The 18,618-nt window shown below is 35.9% G+C and overlaps 1 protein-coding gene across 4 annotated transcripts; it reads right to left on the bottom strand.

Annotated features, from left to right (window-relative positions):
* Positions 1–7,529: 7,529 nt before the first annotated feature.
* LOC109020947 (2-succinylbenzoate--CoA ligase, chloroplastic/peroxisomal) lies at positions 7,530–17,999 on the bottom strand. Of its 4 annotated transcripts, none has more exons than XM_019003478.2 (11): positions 17,780–17,999; positions 16,736–16,970; positions 16,193–16,265; positions 13,621–13,789; positions 13,404–13,502; positions 12,330–12,427; positions 11,913–12,106; positions 10,063–10,190; positions 8,591–8,979; positions 8,009–8,223; positions 7,530–7,920 (listed from the first exon to the last, which is right to left on the bottom strand). In XM_019003478.2, exons 2-11 carry the CDS (start codon positions 16,933–16,935, stop codon positions 7,791–7,793), a joined length of 1,695 nt encoding a protein of 564 aa, XP_018859023.1. In that variant the 5' UTR covers positions 16,936–16,970; positions 17,780–17,999; the 3' UTR covers positions 7,530–7,790. The 4 variants fall into 4 exon arrangements, with proteins under 4 accessions (XP_018859023.1, XP_018859022.1, XP_035545462.1 ...); XM_019003477.2 differs by having other exon boundaries at positions 16,736–17,009; XM_035689569.1 differs by lacking the exons at positions 16,193–16,265; positions 16,736–16,970; positions 17,780–17,999 and adding an exon at positions 14,863–15,244.
* Between the last annotated feature and the right edge of the window lie 619 nt (positions 18,000–18,618).

Consider the following 18,618-nt stretch of genomic DNA (forward strand, 5'->3'; position numbering starts at 1 on the left):
CTAACCATCACTTGTGACTAAGCAAATTAAATAGAAAATATACCATTTTCGAAGGGTAGAAGAATACACGGCACAACAGTTTCAATATGCTTGGTTTTGCTAAAAGAACAGAGCATTGATGTTTGTCAACACATAGACAACAACTAAAAATTAAGATTCAAGCTAAAACAACTCAATGGGTTTCCAAAATCAACTAAAACCGAGTGGTTCAAGTTAGGGATTTTACCTTTGGGTAAATCCTTCCCAAAATACGAAAATGGTGAAGAGGAATGTGGATTCGGCTTAGGAAATAGAGGGTACACGAAACCCTTAGCTGGAAGTCCAAAACTGAACATCAACATTCACAAAAAGGAAAAACTCACTTGATTAAACCATTGCTAATATTTCGAAATATACAAGGGAGAAGATTGAAGGTATTCGTACCTAGTTATTTTCCTCTTGAGGAGAAGGAAAATGGATACTTGGCTTGACATTGGAAGAGAAATGGAAATGGGAGAGAAGGGTTTGAAGTGGCACGGTGAGGGTTGGAAGAATTTTCCTCATTTCCTTGCTCTAGACGTAGGTGGGTGCAAGAAGAAAAGACAATTTGTTTTCTTCTCTTGTAAACCGACATATAAGGGAAGAAAGAGGGAATTATTTGGCTTATTGAGAAAGAGTAATACTAGATACAGTTGTGGAATGCGCAAACGTCGTGCAGTCGCTTTGAAAAAGAGTGGGGTCCACTATTAAAAAATTAATTTATTTTCATATGGGTTCCATATTTATTCACTTTTTCAAAGAGACTACACGGCGCTTGCACACTCATGACTGCAAGTATCATTTCTCATTGAGAAAGCTACAGGTTCAAAGGGGGAGAAAAGTCAATGGGTTTCATCAAGGCTTATTCCATAAGTTAGGAAAATGAAGGGTAGAGATTAAATGTTGAAAGGTATTTCCTTTACTTATCCATCCAATGGTAGAGAGAGCTTGGGTCATTTTCTAAGTAAATACAATTAAAGGATTTAAGGGAAAACATTTCAAAGTCTTAAAAATAATATCCTTGATTTATTTTAATAAATCATATTTTAAAAATAAGGCATATTCATCTTAAAATAAAATAACTAAAAGTAATAAAAATCTTTATCTCAAAATATTTAACTTAAAGAATTAATAAAATGACATAAGGACCTACGTAGTAGAACTCGGGTATTACAACCCCTATCCAGTGTCACAAAACATAGCTAATTTTGTGTCACTAGAACTTTCCTCCACAAACTTCCTTCTTTGGAAGACACAAATGATCAATATTTTTGGAAGCTATGACCTTCAAGGATTTGTGATTGGGGAAACTCAACAATCACCTCAATTCATTATTGCTGGTGACTCTACTCCCTAGCAAAACCCAGCCTTTTTAAAATGGCTCAAAACAAACCGCTTGGTCAAGGGATGGCTTATAGAGCCACCTTGTTCTTGGCATTGTAGATGGGCTTACCACTGCTGCTGAAGTGTGGCATGCATTAGTGCATGCTTTTGCACGTATCTCTTTAGATCATAGCCTTGCCCTTAAACAAAGGCTGACCTCCATTAATTGTGGAACTGATACACTTAGTGTGTACCTGCTAAAGTTCAAAACTATTTGTGATGAATTGGTTGCTATTAGGAAGCCTATCCCAGATCACAAGAAGTCCTGGTAGCTTCTCAATGGCCTTGGCAAGGACTATGAAGTCTTTACTGCCACCATGCTTCGGTCCCCATTCCTCCCTAATCTGAAATTGTTACATTACTAGAAAGCTACACTGAGAGATACAAATTGGATGCACCAGCACCTTCACCTATGGTCTTTTATGGGCAGAAGGGAAACAAAAACAAGAAAGGTAACTATGCATCTTTTAATTCAAATGATCGTGGTTTTGTTCAAGGTAACAACTCTGGCTCTAAATCTTCCAACTCTTAACCTTGTGGTCAATCCTCCAACTCTGTCCAACCTTCTACTCATTCTTCACCAAAAGATGAACATGTTATATGTTAGAATTGTAAGAAGAGAAATCATACAATTATCAAGTGTTTTAATCATTTCAATCACTTCTACATAGCTAATAGTATTCCTCAAAACTTTGCAACTATTAAGCTAGATGGACCTTAAGAAACAACTTGGCATCCAGATATAGGTGCAACAGATCACATGACGAACACTGCAAGTAATCTCCATTCTTTAACACCTTATCATGGTTCTGAATGTGTCATAGTTGGGAGTGGGGAAGTTCTACCTATAATAATCATGTAGGACAAACACATGTTAGCCTTGGCCATTCTAAACTCATTCTAAATGATGTCCTTGTGCTTCCTCACATTAAGAAAGATCTATTATCTGTTAGCAAATTAACATCTAATTTCCCACTCACCATTCAGTTTGATGGTCCTGATTTTGTGATAAAGGACAGGACCACACAGAGATGAGTTATTTTTTATTACTGAAATCTTTTTGCAAAGATTTAGAAGGATTGTTTGCTAAATTCTGGTGGGGACAACATCAATCTGAACAGAAGATACATTGGCTTAATTGATCAGGATGTGTTATTCAAAGATGCAACATGGTAAGGGTTTTAAGAACCTTGAGTTGTTTAATTTGGCTTTGTTAGCGAAGCAAGGTTGTCGATTGACTCAAAATCCTAATTTCTTGTTGTCTAGGATCTATAAAGCTACGTACTTCCCAGCCACAGATTTTTTTCATTCACATTTGGGTAGTAAGCCCTCATATGTATGGAGGAGTATTTGTGCTACTAAATCTCTTCTACGAACTGGGGGTATTTGAAGGATAGAGAAGGGTGATGATGTTCAGATAACTCAAGATAAATCGCTCTCAATTTTCTGGTTAACTTAGCCTCTTCCATCTTCATGATGATATGAAAGTTAACATGCTTATGATTCAGCCTAGTAGCTCTTGGGATGTGGAATTGATTCAATCTATATTCCCTCCTATAGTTGCTAATGCTTTTATTCAGCTTCCTTCATTGCCAAGGGATTGGGATGATAAGTTTGTATGATTAGGCACTAAAAATGGTTTATATTCAGTAAAGTTCGGATATCAGCTTACTGTGGCATTATTTGATTCTACTGCTGGTCCGGGTAGTTCTGATGTTCAAGGTTCTTCATCCTTTTGGCGACAATTCTAGAATTTAAATCTTTTGAATAAAGTTAAGTACTTTGGGCGGCGAACTTGTAAGGATAATCTTTCTACAAAACTAAATTTTTTGAAAAAAGGAGTTCTTTTTAATGCGGTTTATTCTTTTTACTTAGTGTGAGTGGGAGATTGCAATCATATTTTTAGGGGTTGCCCAGAAGTGAAGAAATTGTTGGTTGTACAATGTCCTTTTGTGTTACCTTTTATGGAGATTTTGGGTAATTATTATGATTTGGTTGGGATTTTGATGCAATCTGACTTAACTTCAGTTTCATGTTTTATTACCAACTATTGGGGTGTTTAGAAATATAAGAATATGAAGTTATTTCAGAATTCTAATTGTATGTTGTATGAAGTGGTTGATAATTGTTTGGCGTTTGTTGAGGGCTACACTACTATTAAATTGCATCAGTTGATTGTACGTAAGGATATCATCCTTTCTTGAAAACCTCTGGTGCAAGGTACGGTTAAGCTTAATGTTGATGGTGTTTTGTTCAATTCTTCTAATTATGGGGGTGTGGGGGCTACTTTACGGAATGATAAAGGGGTGTTTTATTTGCTTTGTGTCAAAAAGAATTTGGGTTCTTTTATTTTTTGAGGAATCTGATGTACTTCATGTTGGGAGACAAGGCAATGAAGCAGCTCATCTACTTGCAAGGTATGCTCGTCTGGTAGATGACACAATTCAATGGTGGTCATAATGTCCACATTTTATTCAGTCTATAGTCTTACTAGATGCTGATATGTAATTATATGGTTTTATTATTGTAAGCGTTGATGTTATCCTTTAAATTGTTTCTTCTCAAAAAAGAAGAAGAAATTGACAAATTATTGTTGAGATCAAGATGGCTTGAATTGGGCATGAGAGGGATTGCAATAAAAATCAAATGCAAGTCAATGAATGACTAATAGAATGGCCATTTCATCATGGGAACTTATGATGGGAAATAATTTTTTATTTTTTTTTTTAAAGAACTTTACTGAGAATAAATTAAGCAACTAAAGAGTTTTTAGTTACAGGTTGTGGGCCAAGCATGATACAATTTCAACCCATGTACTAAGCAGGGGGAGATTTTAATTAATTCTTGTGGGATTGCTCTATAAATTACACCAAGATTTTTATTTAAGAATCTTTGACAGCACTGTGTCCAGCCCCCACAAGAATAATAGTTGTTTATATAACAATCATGATCGCTAGTGTTTTATCTTTATGTTTCTGCAGATCTTGTATTCTTCATTCAACAGATCTGTTCCCATTGAAGAAGTTTGGAACATCCAAGCACCAATGGAATTTTATCATACGAGCCCTACTAACATTACAGATTTACTTCTTTAATTTTTGAATGAAAATGCTATGTCACTTATTTTTAACTGTAGTATCATGTAGTGATATAAGACCTTATTTACAGTCACATGATAATACTTAATTTGTACATAAAGGGTTCAAATATATATATATATATATATATATATATATATTATTTGGACCAATTGTCAGACCCACCTATGAGTTTGTTTTGGCTTCTTCAGCAAACATAAGTTTAAAACCAATCCTTTAGAAAAGAAAAATGATAAACACATAACACTTTACACAACAATATTTTAAAATGAGAGATATTTTTGTAAAATACCTTATAAAACTTACATCATTTTATAAAAATATCCTTATTTTATAACACGTGTTGTGAAAAATATTGTGTAAAATGTTGTTTATTTATCACTACTCGAAAAGAAAAACCCATGCCGGGTTGTAGATCTCGAAAGTCAACCAAATATTCAGAGAATGCCTTATGTCCCAAAATAATGATTATGACCATTTCTCAACTTAATCAACTATTTTGTAAGTTGAGATATGTTGAGGTATAACATCTTCAAAAACTCCTCAATTAATTTGCTTCCCTTATACTACCTACAATACCAAATAACCGATTTTACCATATCTCCTACTCTTAATATTGCTGTACTTGACTCCTCTCCCACTACCATTCAATATGCTATACCTAACAATTACAACATACCTATTGTAGTTTGTATCTCTCCCCATAGTCACTCAATCCAAAGCCATTCACTAATTACAATTTCCTGTAATTTTTGGTTTTTAATGTTGCTGTCAAGGAGTCCTAGGTTGTAATCACGGTATTCCACCGTCATAAATGATGATTCATTAATAAATTATGGAATGCTGCCTTTTGTTTTTTTGTTAAAACCCCACCAGTTTAAAATCACATGGTCCTTCAAGGATCAAGATAGATAGATAGATGCCAGTCGACCCACAAGCCATTGACACAAAATATCCTGTAATTAGTTGTAAGAAGAATCTTTCTAAATCCGACCCCTCTAATGCCACAGTTCCTCTATCCACATCCTCTCTCAATAATGCAATAAAAAACAGACAAGTATCTTGGCTAAAATAGAAACCAGATGGCTTGGTGGATCATTTCAATGCAAGATTAGTGCAAAGGGGTTTGATCAAAATTGTCAAATAGACCAGAGACGTTCAACTTGGCATTAAACCATCCACAGTTCGTATATTGTTAATTTGGTTGTATACATACTTCTCATGGCTCAGGCAATTGGATGTATCCAATGCCTTCTACATGGTTCATTGATGGAAGTGGTGTCCATAAAACAACCTTAGGCATCTTGAGATACTGAACATCCAGATTATGTCTTAAAACAAGCTCTAAGGAGCTTGGTTCAATCGCCACTCTTCTTCTCTGCTAAATATCGATTCTATAACATTCCTTGTTGACTCTTCCTTACTTTTGTTTCAGTCATAACATTCATATATTTATACTCATTTATGTCGATGGCAAAATCATTACAGGCACACATTCTTTAGTTATGTCGATGGCAAAATCATTACAGGCACACATTCTTTAGTTATTTAATCTATCTTAACTATAGTTGGAGTATCTCATTAAAGATACAGGCCCTCTCAATTTCTTTGTTGGCATAACCTGAACGCTTCATAAATCTTCATAATACTCAAATGTTGGTTGATAAACTTTCCAAGTCTTCATGTTCTTCAAGATTCAAGTTGTTAGGCCTCGTTTGAAACTTAGATTGAACTGAAATTAGTCTAATTTTAAGCTGAGTCTAACATCCAAATACTTAACTCTCAAATCACTAGCTCATCTCAACTCAACACCTCTTTACACACGAGACCCACAACTTTTTTCAACTTCTCATAAATACATCTAAACTCATCTTAACATCCAAACACATCTAAACTCATCTTAGGTGGGCTCCACAAAACTCACTCCACCATCTCAACTCACTACTATTCATAAAAAAATTTAACTCATCTCAACTCAGCTCAACATCCAAACAGGGCCTAAATCTGATGGTGACTGGCTCGCTGATTCAGCTGAGTTCAGCGGTGTTGTTGGTGCTCTTCCATACAGAACATGTAGAAGATTTGAGACAGCCTTATACTATCAATCAGCTTGCCAGCACATGCATAAACCCACTTCCTTGCAGCAAAATGAGTCAAGCGATACTTGAAAGGTTCTGTAAGTTATGGTCTCTTTCATACATTGAGTAATCTTCAAGTCACAGCCTTTTGTGACTCTTAACTGGGGTAGAACCCCAAATGGCAGACAGTCCCCCCTACGTTCAGCAATTCTCTTATATCTTGGAATGCTAAGAAACAGGCAGCAGTATCATTACCAAGCACAAAGGCTGAGTATCGTACTTTGGCCATTGTCACTAATTGAGCTCTACAAGTTGGCAATGCTGTTCAAGGATCTGTGTCTCGCTCTAATCATTTTATTTTAGGCGACAATTTCAGTGCTCTTGCAAGAGCCTATATTCCATTTTTCCACTCTTATAAACATACTGATCAAGTGGAGCTTTGTCGTAGAGAAGACTGTCACCTGTGATTTTCTTGTGAAATTTACCAAGAACCAAGTTGCAGACATGTTCACAATAGGGTTTGCTCCATTATTTTTTTTAATTGAAATCCAAGCTTATGGTATGCAATTCCCCTTCCCTCAGCTTGCTGGGGGGGCTAGTCAAGACTACACTCCAGACTAAGTAGCAGATAACCACACTTCAGATAATACAAGAGATAAACATCAACCTGCACCTACAAATGTTAACTCTTCTCAACGTTTTCAAGATCGTGAACACCTGATGATCATTACTCAAGATAAGACCAAAGATTACTTCTGCGATGCCAAGATAGCATTAAATACTTATGATGTATCTTTCATTTATGTAGTTTATCTTTCTGTAACAATAAGTATCCAGTAAATCAAACAGTTTGGAAATAGTTTGTATGTGTTAATACAATATATGTTTTAATTATCTTGACCAAAACATTATCCAATGAGTCTGTCATCATATTCATCTGCATGTTTACCATTTCTATAGGCATATATATCTCATTTAAATTGAATTGCATTATCATATAATTTGAATTGTAATCATATAGTAATATGTGATTAAAAATATATTTTGTTTTGGTACAATAACCAAAACAACTCTTCAAAACATCCACACTTGCTGTCCTAGACTAAGGCTTGCTTCTTCCACATATATGTGCTATTGGCCAAGAAGAACATGGGTAGATCCTCACCTAAGCATCTGGATGTGGTGCTCTAAACAATCAAATGAGGCCAAATGGTCATAAATTGCTATGCAATGATTGCAGATGAGACATAACTTCTCTTCGAACTTGGTCTCTTTTTATTTTCCCAGTTGTTGTGAGTGGAAACGGTTTCTCCCATAAAATGAACATCTTGGGTATCTTGAACCTTTGGAAAAACAAAAGGAAACACTAAATAAAAAGCCATCTTAATAATACAGCATATACAAAAACCAATAACTCTGTTGGATGCATACCCAGTTATATTCTTTTCTCTACAATAGCGTAGAAGAATTTCAGTGGATAAGACTAGCCCTCCATTTTCTGCCGAGTGTATAAAGCTTGTATCAGGCCAAAGCCAATTTTCTGTCAACCGAATACAAGCAATAGCCATCTCTGTCAGTCTAGCATCTGGAATCCCAACAATGACAATGCCAATTATCCCAGGATGTTGTAACAGGATTGCCTCCACCTAGTCAAAACCAAGCACCTATACTTTTAGTAGCCACATATCAATTACAGTTTAAAAATTTTAAAGAAACAAAAGCCCTAGTGAATGTTATGACCCATTTTCTGCATCTCTGATCACCATTCCATAGTTGCAATATGTTAGCTTTATTATTTTTTAAATTACTCAACATTTCAGTAGAGTGAGGGTTAGAGAAAATATATTTGAAAGTCCGCTTATTGACAAACCAAACAATCCATCGGTGATGAATCTTACTACATTAGTTAGTATTAGTGTTTTGGCATTTCTTATAACTGTAATGGGTCCTACAGTAAGTAGTCTGTTTGTACACCGACTTATAAGTACCAGAACTCATTAATTTAACTAATACCTCTTCGGGGTAAATGTTCTCCCCTCCACTCTTAATTTTACCATTTGCACGTCCAGTTAGCCATAGATTACCATTCTTGTCGATGGACCCAATGTCACCAGTGTCAAGCCAGATTTCATTAGTAGAATCAGATGCCACTGCTGGAATTTGACCCCAGTAGCCAAGCATTACATGTGGACCTCTAGTTAAAATTCTTCCAACGTGAGAAGAGCCTTCTGTACATATCTTTAATTCAACATGGGGTGCAGGCTTGCCAACACAAAAACCTTGTGTTTGGTGAACGGATGTATGTTTTGTATCAGCAATAGTCTTAATGTGCTGGCTGGATGTTTCCATTCTTGGATCATGAAGGGTCATGAAGGTCAGCGAAGAGCATGTCTCTGACATTCCTTCAAAATTTTGGATAACAACATTACACATTGCAAAAACAAAAAACCAAAGATTTTGGGGTAGAAAGCACAGAAATGTCCATAAAGTCGATAACCAACTGCAATAGTTATCTTACATTCATGCAATTAAGAGCTAGCTTATGTTCTAAAGGTATTTAGATAAGACAAGTTGACCAAAAGTGCTGACACTTTGCAATTGACATAGGCAGACAGCTGGGCAAGATCTAACTCAGCTAGGTTGAAGTCAAGTTGATAAAACATTATTGACCTTGTTTAGCTTTAGGTTTTATATGAAAAAAATCTATTCGCAAGCTCCCTTATTAAAATACCAAATACACCACAGATGTGGGAGCATGCCACATCAGTTAGAATAAAAAACACTTATGATTTGACTTTTATTTGTATTCACTTGTTCACACAAGAAATTGACCCAGCTCATCGGCAAGGATAGAAGATTTAATTGTGACATTCTCATATGGAAATTTCATTAATCCATAGAGCATCATGCAGAAATGTTCAGAAGCCCAAGCTGATCTGGTGTGGGAAATTACTGCACATGGCAACTTAACTTGAACATGGCTCCATCAGCTAGTTAACAGGATGGATTACGAGCCAAGGACATGTTTACAATAGGCTTTTCCTTTACCAACTTTACATGCTAAAGCTTAGTATTTTTTTTATTGGATATTTGTGCATACATCTACGTGGACTCAAATCCTGATCTGATCCACCATCCATACTTAGGGAAGTGAAGGTGCCATGCATCTTGCCCAAAGGTCATTTTGAGCTTAATCATAAGTACCCTGCCCGGTCATTGTGGGTACAAGAGTTAAGTACAGAAAACATTAAGAGTGAAGATAAAATCATTGCTGAAGTCAAATATTTGTTTACCAACAAAAAGTTTTCATTTTAAAAGCTCTTCATTCTTTCTCCCTCAAGTATATGGCTGAAATTGAGATTGGCGATTGGAAGCTGCACTCACTTGAAGTTGCTTCCAAACATATGCTAAGATCTAAATAACTTTCCAGTAGAATTTATCATATCAAAATAATCGATGAACAAAGGGGCATAAGAGATACTAACCATAAGCTGTGAGAAGCTTAGCTCTTGGGAAGAATAAGGTGGCATCCTTGATAAGCTCAATTGACAGGCTTCCACCTCCATTTAATATCTTCTTCACAGTATCCTTCCCTTTCCAATTTTCCTTCCGCCTGGCAAATCCATCCAACGTGATTAAGAGAACTAGCATACAACATGAAAACATTATGACATGGCAGAAGTATTAAATTTTATGAATGAACTGAAAATTTGAACGAGAACATTATATAGATGATCTAGAAGGAGAAAGGACTATCCATTAAAAAAATCAGAGATATGAAGGAAAAGTAGTGGATCAAGGGGCTTGATTGTTGTGCAAATAGTATATTGAAGATTGCCAACAACTAATAATTCACATCTAGAGGGATGAATATTTTTCTTTAACATATTCAGAAGAATAATAATTTAAAAGTAATCATCACAAGATCAATGGCCAAAGCTTTTTCCTCTTATCACAATAGTTCCAAAACCTCTAGTTAATTCTTCTATATGAGCTTCATATTCCTGAGACATTAGTGCCTAGTTGCAATGTATATGGTGTGGTTTAACCAACCTCTAGGAGAAAACTAAAAACTAAATGAAAATAAAAATTCATGGCACACATAATATGGTTATAAACTCATTGAATTATGCGCCTAGAGTCACTTTAAATGGATTGAGAAGCAATTAGAGTCCTTAGAGAAGTCAAAATCTTTGGAATGGAAGTTTTTCCTAACACTGAGTCTGCAATGACACATCCAAGGATTTTTGTGAGACCACGAGTTTGTCTTAAAAGCATCACCTGTTTGGACTGCACTTTGTATGTAAGCAACTGCAACATTTGTATTAATACCATATTTGGAAATAATTTTGTTCGAGGCTTCACTTGTGCTTATCTGCCTGATTCAGCTATACTCTACAAATCACCATCTCCAGACCTCCAAGCAACTACAACTCCATCTGACCCAATCTGTCGTCCATGAGAGAAATCTTCAACTTTAAGGGGATGTTTGGAAATTATTTTCATCCCATCCCATCCCATCTCATCTCATTCCCAAACATAACTCAAACACAAATACTTTCAAACTAATCATTACAACTTTTTCAAACTAATTATTACAACTTTCTCAAACTTTCATACAAAAAATAAAAAATAATTCAACTTTTTCAAATTCCAAAATAAAAATTATATTAAAAAATTATATTCTAACAACATTTTAACTTTATAATATTTTTTATTCAACTTTTTCTCTCTCTTTTCTCGAAACCCAAAAATACTTAACTCAAACTATCTCACTACTATTCACAAAATTCGCATCTCATCTCATTCCCCTAGCATCCCTGCATCTAGACTTGGCTCCACATGTCATACCAAATGATCTCAAGCATTCTTTAACATGTCCTGACATACTCCTTCTGCTACTTCATACTACACATTCTGCTTATCAAATTTGTTTGGGACACATGTAAAGTCTTGACTCTATTGTGATCGACAATGACCAAATGTTCCCTATGAAATCTTGACCAAAGAAGCATGTTTAGATCCTCATGTACCAAGTTGGGTACCAAGATACTTTGTCCTTGGGAGAAAAAAAAAGATTTGCTACATATTGAATGTGAATAACTCAAATACAACATTTGGCTCATAAATTTGAACTTTTTCAAATATGTAACACGTGATGTTATTTGTATACAGGTCGCATAAACATTTGTCTTGCTAAAATCATATACTCATAAACCAATGTAGTACTGAATTAATTGAAATTGGAGACTAACATGTTATATATAACAAAAAACCCATGCGAAGAACTTGGTCCCAGAAATGTCCCTAAATTATGTTGTATAGTGTCATTTACCTAATTAAAGAAAGAAAATCAGCCATCATTGCAGGGACGGTTATTAGAGAAGTTACTCTGCATTGCTCTATGGCTTCAAGAGCCGATGTAGGCTCAAACTTAGGTACTATGACATGGCAACCTCCAACCATTAGCATGGCCATGGCAGATGAGAGACCACCAATGTGGCACAGTGGCACTGTGTGCAAATAAACCTGCAAATCCCCAAACAACAGCAATTTGAAAGTCATACTGTATGAGATGAATAAGACATACAAATCAATTTAGATGTAAAAATGGTTGGCCCTGCTAGATTTTGTATTTTTTTCCTCATAATCTAGAAGTTGTATTAAACTCATTGCTGCAACAGCCACAAACTAATCATCTTTTATTAATACAAAAACGAATATGTGCACATGATCCTGAGGAAAACCGTACATCATCCTCATCGTAACCAACAATGGCGAGTTTTGCCAAGGATTGTACAATCAAGGCAGCATGGGTTAAGGTGACTCCCTTTGGCCTCCCACAGGTTCCTGTACATTACAGAATCATCAAATACAAACTACTAAAATCCATAACCTCCCACTTTTATTCACATTGAAGATTATATGAAATGCATATTTTCAGAAAACTTCACTAGGTAATGCGTTGTGGTGATCCTGAAGTAAAATAGCCTCAGCCGTAGAATTTATGCAGAGCAGGAAGTGTGTACATTCCATTCAAGTTTTTTATCTTCCAGACCATACTACCATAAACATTCAACAACTGATGTAGTCCTTCCAATCTCTCAAACTTCCAAACTGGCAGTGGCTACTATCAGCTCAAAACTATTTTGACAAGAAAAAATCTATTTACAAGCCCCACCACAGGCATTGAAGCCTACCACATCAGCTAACACAAAAAAGTAATATGTTTTAAAATTTTCTAACTTTTTTGGGTCTCAAAGTAAGTAGTGCGTTTACACACCAACTTGTAAGTGGTGTATCTAAGGTTCTAGTGATTCACAGTTCATGACGTTGTGCAGATTTCTTTATTTGTTCGACTAATAACTCATCAGATACCAACTTTAAGTACAGCTTTTGTCACTTGTTCCCAATTCCAAAACAATAAGGGTGGGCCAAATTAGTCAAGAAAATCATCTACAAATGACTCTTCTGAAAGTAATTCTTGAAAGATATAAACTACTAAAACCCAGCACTTGCTATGGGATCCATTATAGTTTAAAAAAGTTGAGCACCAATACTTTTTTATGTTTGCTGATAGAATGCTTCCACATCACTACTGCATTGGATGTGCCAATGACCAGGCTTAGAGATAAATTTTTTCTTCTCAAAAAGCAAATCATGCAAAATAGGAAGCTGCAATTCCTGACCAACTCTCATATACTGCTGTCTTTAGAGACTTTCCTGGAAAAGTCTTTCTTCATAAATTTTTCTACTAACATGGAAATCCGCAGAGAAATTATATATAAATAAATAAATAGATGATGGTGATAAATTGAATGTATACCTGAAGTGAAGCAAATCACAACTGCACCCTCACTTGCCCAACGGTAGTTCAATGGTAGAGACGTTACAGAATGCTTCTTGAGAATTTCAGTAGTTAATACTGGGGGGACATTAGAAAGAGGGAACTGAAACATTGTAAGAATAGTGGGTGAAATTGAAGTTGCGAAGGCCAGACCATGTCCAACGGAAACAAAAACACAAAAAAACAAAACATATACCATTCCATGTCTTCATGCAATCTGAGGAGGGAGAAGTGAAAGAAACATGCCACCTCAGGGAAGTTATGTCATTATCTTGGAAGTTTGAGTACCAGCTCTGACAGCTCTCATCGGTAACCAGTATAACTGGCCGCACAAGCAGCATTGCCGATCTTGCTTCATCGAAGCTCTGCTAGTTGAAATATACATAAGCACACATATATATGCCGAAAGTTCTTAGGTAATCCTGCAGTTCAGATGATGTGGTATGTCTTGTACAGACATGCCATATATTTAAAACTTCTATTTAATCATCAATATAAAAATTTTATATGACATGAAATCCTATGATAGAATTGATGAGTATTACGTGTTCGTACTCTTACCTGGTCATTACCCAACGTTCTCAAATCACAAAAAATGACACTTAATGTTTAGAATTAAATGATAATGCTAAATGTCAGTTTTTGGTAGTTTGAGATTGTAATATGTCAGATTTAACAGTTTGATGTTCGCAATGTAAAACACACAGTAGTTTAAGGGTGCAAAGTGTATTTCTCGTTATCTCTTTCTTTCAAGTAATGCTACTTTTAATTCTATATCTTTTCATTCTCACACTTTCATATGCCACATTTTTAGGCAGACTCATATGACAACAGCTTAAATGACAGCAACTTAAAATGTACTGCAATTATTTTCCGAGTAAGACTAATATATTATAAGATGAACATATTTTCAGGTAAATTTGTTTCAGCTGAAAATATTTTATGGAAAAACGTTCTCATCCCTTGGTTTGTTTGAAAAAGGTGAAAAGAAAGGTTAATGGAAAGAGTCATTTTACTGATCATCCCTATGCCACACACCATACTTGATTTTTTATTTTTATTTTATTTTATGCTTGCTAGACCAAAGGAATTGTTCTACTCAGAATCTATACACCACACATTTAGTAAGGGAAAAAAATAATAATGTGTAGCATGTGGTGTAAGGATGATGAGTAGAATTTTTCTAATGGAAAATGACTAGTGCATAGAAACAAATGACGTGCATGAGGGGGAAAATTGCTTTCTCCTCCTCCGAGAAGGAAGCCATTTTATATCCCTTATATTACGCATTTTTTTCACCCAAGCAAAAAGTAGATGTCATTTTTTTGCTCAAATGAAAAAGAAAGAACCGATTGTTGAAAGGGTTTTATTATTGCAAATAATCTTAAAGATGGTCTTCACTGCAAATATGTTTTTTTTTATTAGTAGTTGGATTTACCTATTTGAAGTTTGATCTACGATTTGGCATTGGATTTGTGTTGATTTATATATTTGGGGTTTGGCTGGGCATTGGATTGAAAAATTTGGCAGCCCGTTCGGTGGGGGCGGATGGACAACAGCTTAAGACAAGGTCAGGGGCGGGGTGGTCATTTCCACCTTGCCTAGCGGGTAGCACCCCTAGGGGAAACAAACTGCTTTTGAGTTTAAAATAATCTTTTAGATGTACTGGCTGCTAGGGCTGAAAACCGACATCGTCGGTGCAATTTCGGTCCAAAACCAATGCCGCACCGACAGCTTTTGGAGAGGTTTAGAACTGGCCAAATCAGCAGCCTCGGTATTAGTGTGAGTCAGTGCAATTCATCGGTCTACCTTCGGTGTAGCTATGAAGGAGGAGGGGAGCGGTGGGCTATGCCATTGGTGGGAAGAAGCAGACCTGCAGAGGGAAGAAGAAGAAGGTGAGGGTTATTAATCCCAGGTCGAAACGGCGCCCTCCGTTTCACCTAATTTTCATAACTAAAACGACGTTGTTTCACTTAGGTGTCGTTTTATATACGTATAATATAAAATATATATATAATCGGCCGGTTCGGTGGTTTGGGTTTGGTTCAGATCGAAACCGAACCGGCCGGCGTAGGTTTCCTTAATTTTATACCACCGGCCGATCGGTTTTCTTCTGGTTCCAGACTCCGGCCACAGGTCCGCTTCGGCAACTTTCGGTCTCGTCAATTTCTGTACAGCCCTACTGGCTGCTATTCTTCCCCTCAGTTCTCCCTGTCACTCTATATACACAACCCCCAAGAATGTGCGCTACTTGGAGGGAGAAGGCGAGGAGCTAGCTTCTCCTCTCCCTCCTACCCCCTCTCTTTTTCTCCTCCTCTTCACTACTCTTCTATCTCTCTTTTCTTCTTTCCTTACCTTCCATCACCATGCCTATTTTTATGTCCAACATCATTTTCGGTCATGGTAGTCTAGATCTATCACCGTTAACAGATTAACATTCCACATCTCTACAGCTCTACTACATTAGGATCTCCTCCCTCCAATCTACCAAAAAACACTCGTAGATCCCTATTTATTAAGCATGTGGGACTCACTCTCCTCAAATCGACCCATATCCGGTTCTCGCCTTTTTTTTTTAATTACCTTATCCAAGTGGGGACAAGGTGCGGGATGGGTGGCTACCCGGCCGTATAGGGCGGATAGCACCCTTATTTGGGATCTCAAACCAAACTACAACTTGGTCATTTTAGTTTCTTTAAAATGGTAAAGAGAAAAGATAGAAATAAACATAATAAATAAATAAACAATATCAACGAAATGGTGCTCACCCATCGGTAATTCAGAGGAGCAGCTATTCCTCCGACAAACGCAATGGCAAGTAACCACTCCAAGTACAAATCACTGTAACAATGACAAATTCATCATCATTGATTGATTCTCTTGCAATTTTGTCTCTATGACAATCCAATTAACTAAAATTAAAAGAACAATAAGAAAAGGTAGGATTTCAACAAAACGTCCCAAAATCTTAGTTACAGGGCATTCGTATAAGGAATAGGATTTACTCTGTTTACATAAATTTTAGTACAAAATAGTTTGATTTTTCTTAAAAATACAATGATCAAAATATCTCATATTTATCCTATAACGAGAAGATTCTGTTATTTCAAGTACCATCTAAACATTATGGATGTGTAAGTTTCGCATTTTTTTTTCGAAAAACATGGCAAATTTGAGAGATAACATAAAAAAAAAAAAAAAATTATTTTTGAAAGAAATATACAGAAATTGCACGCTTTAAAATTGTAAGCGTTAGTAGTATAACTTTATATATATATATATATATATATATATATATATATGGTGAAAACCTGTTCAAAGCAGAGATGGCGACAACGTCACCAGCGCCGATGCCAAGTTCCAGCAGCCCAAAAGCCAGACACAAAACGTCCTCCACAAATTGTTCACCTGTCTTTCGTCGGTCCCCGCTGATCGTTACCACTGCATTACGCCGCACGGTCGCCAGCCGTCGTAGGCATTGGCAAATGTGTCCCTCAGAGTAATTAGCCATCTTGTGTCTGCGAGCCTCTTTGTCTCTCTGTTTGTCTGTGAGATTAAGGAAGAGAGTGCTGAGAACTCTGCATACTGTGTCCACAATCCATTCATTAGTTAGTACCAGTGCCAACCTATGTTAAACAAGAATTAAGCAGACAGGTCCGTCGTCGAAGCATCCATGTAAATCACATATATGAAATGGCATTGAAAAAGTGTAGGTGCAGAAGCAGGATTGAAAAATTGCAGACCCAAAGAAGGACGAAGAGGTTTTATTTTTTCATGTTTTATGAACATTAATGATGCTTTTCTTTATCATATCATTCCGATTTTATATTTGAATAAGTGCTACATTGCTCGCTTGCGCCGATTTAGATATAAGCAGTGTTTGATTTTATTATTATAATTTTTTGAACTTTCATATAAAATATAAAAAATTATTTAATATTTTAAAAATATTTTATTTAATTTTCATTTTAATTCTTCTCATTTTAACTCATTATTTAAAACGCACCTTAATGTAATTAACTCTAGATGGGTCATTTCTCATTGACTGTCGATGGCTCTAGCTAAATCAGCCTTTGTTTTTTAGTTTTGTTTATTTTATTTTATGCCAAAGGAGCACTGTTCTTGGCCATGGTCAGAATGTCCTTTCCTACTCTCTCTCTCCCTCCTTTGGCCAAAGGAGTACTGTTTTCTTTCCTCATCATTCATGGATTTAATAAAGATTTGCCCATTTCAGAAGAAAAAAAGGGGAAGATTTTATAGGTAGGAGTAGCAAGGAGTAAGTACTTATTTGTAGTTTATTACCAGAATGTCGGAAATTGCTTGGACCAAAACAATTTAAAAAGTACTACACTAACCTCTCCATTTTGGTTGGCTAAAGGCTCTGAATATAACTCCAGCGAGCTATTTAGACTTGCAGTTGGGGAAGTTGAGGTACAAAAATGCTTGCATGGGAAGGTAAGCACATGCATCCAACTGATAGCTAGCTCCAGTACCTCTTTCTCCTGGATGTTCCTTCCTCTGAAGCTTGCCAGGGTTTTGAAATGGGGAGGGAGATCGGAAGCCAGTGCCAAGACTATTTATGGGGTTGGGGGGGTGGGGGGACTGCTTCAAAATCAATCTTATAAAATTCTATCTTCAATGTTTGGTCCAGAATCAACCAACCTTGTACTTCTCCATCTCTCTCTCTCTCTCTCTCTCTCTCTCTCTCTCTCTCTAAATGGGACGACTCGCGATCTTCACATGCAGACTAGCCTTCGGGGCTTAGTCTGAATTTCAACATCTAATGCTTCGTTTGTTTCTATTTATGATTTAAAATGAGATAAATCGAGATTAAAATTAAAAATTAAATAAAATATCATTAAAATATATTTTTTAATATTATTTTTATTTTAAAATTTTTAAAAAAATTGAATTGTTTATTTTATTTTATTTTATTTTATGTAAAAATTTAAAAAAATTATAATAATTAAATAGGATGAAATAAATTTAGAAGAGTTGTAAAAACAAATAAGACATTTAGTCCACCCTTTGAATTCTAGGCCTGCTAATTAGTTCTGACCTACCTAAAAGGATCCTTAACCACAAAGCTAGAGAGAGAGAGATTCGTATACTCCTGGAGAAGACATCTGGTAGACGTCAGATGATATTGAGGATTACGTGGTTTTTGAAAGGGATTTTCCGTTCACATATTTAG

This window comes from Juglans regia, chromosome 4 (genome assembly GCF_001411555.2).
Source record: "Juglans regia cultivar Chandler chromosome 4, Walnut 2.0, whole genome shotgun sequence".
Taxonomy (NCBI): domain Eukaryota; kingdom Viridiplantae; phylum Streptophyta; class Magnoliopsida; order Fagales; family Juglandaceae; genus Juglans; species Juglans regia.

Coding starts and splice junctions, on each gene's coding strand:
- LOC109020947 (XM_019003478.2), bottom strand. CDS start 16,935: ATGGCTAATTACTCTGAGGGACACATTTGCCAATGCCTACGACGGCTG. Junction 16,266..16,735: donor GCCATCTCTGCTTTGAACAG/GTTTTCACCATA, acceptor TCATTGTTACAG/TGATTTGTACTTGGAGTGGT. Junction 10,191..11,912: donor GATTTTCTTTCTTTAATTAG/GTAAATGACACT, acceptor TGGATTTGCCAG/GCGGAAGGAAAATTGGAAAG.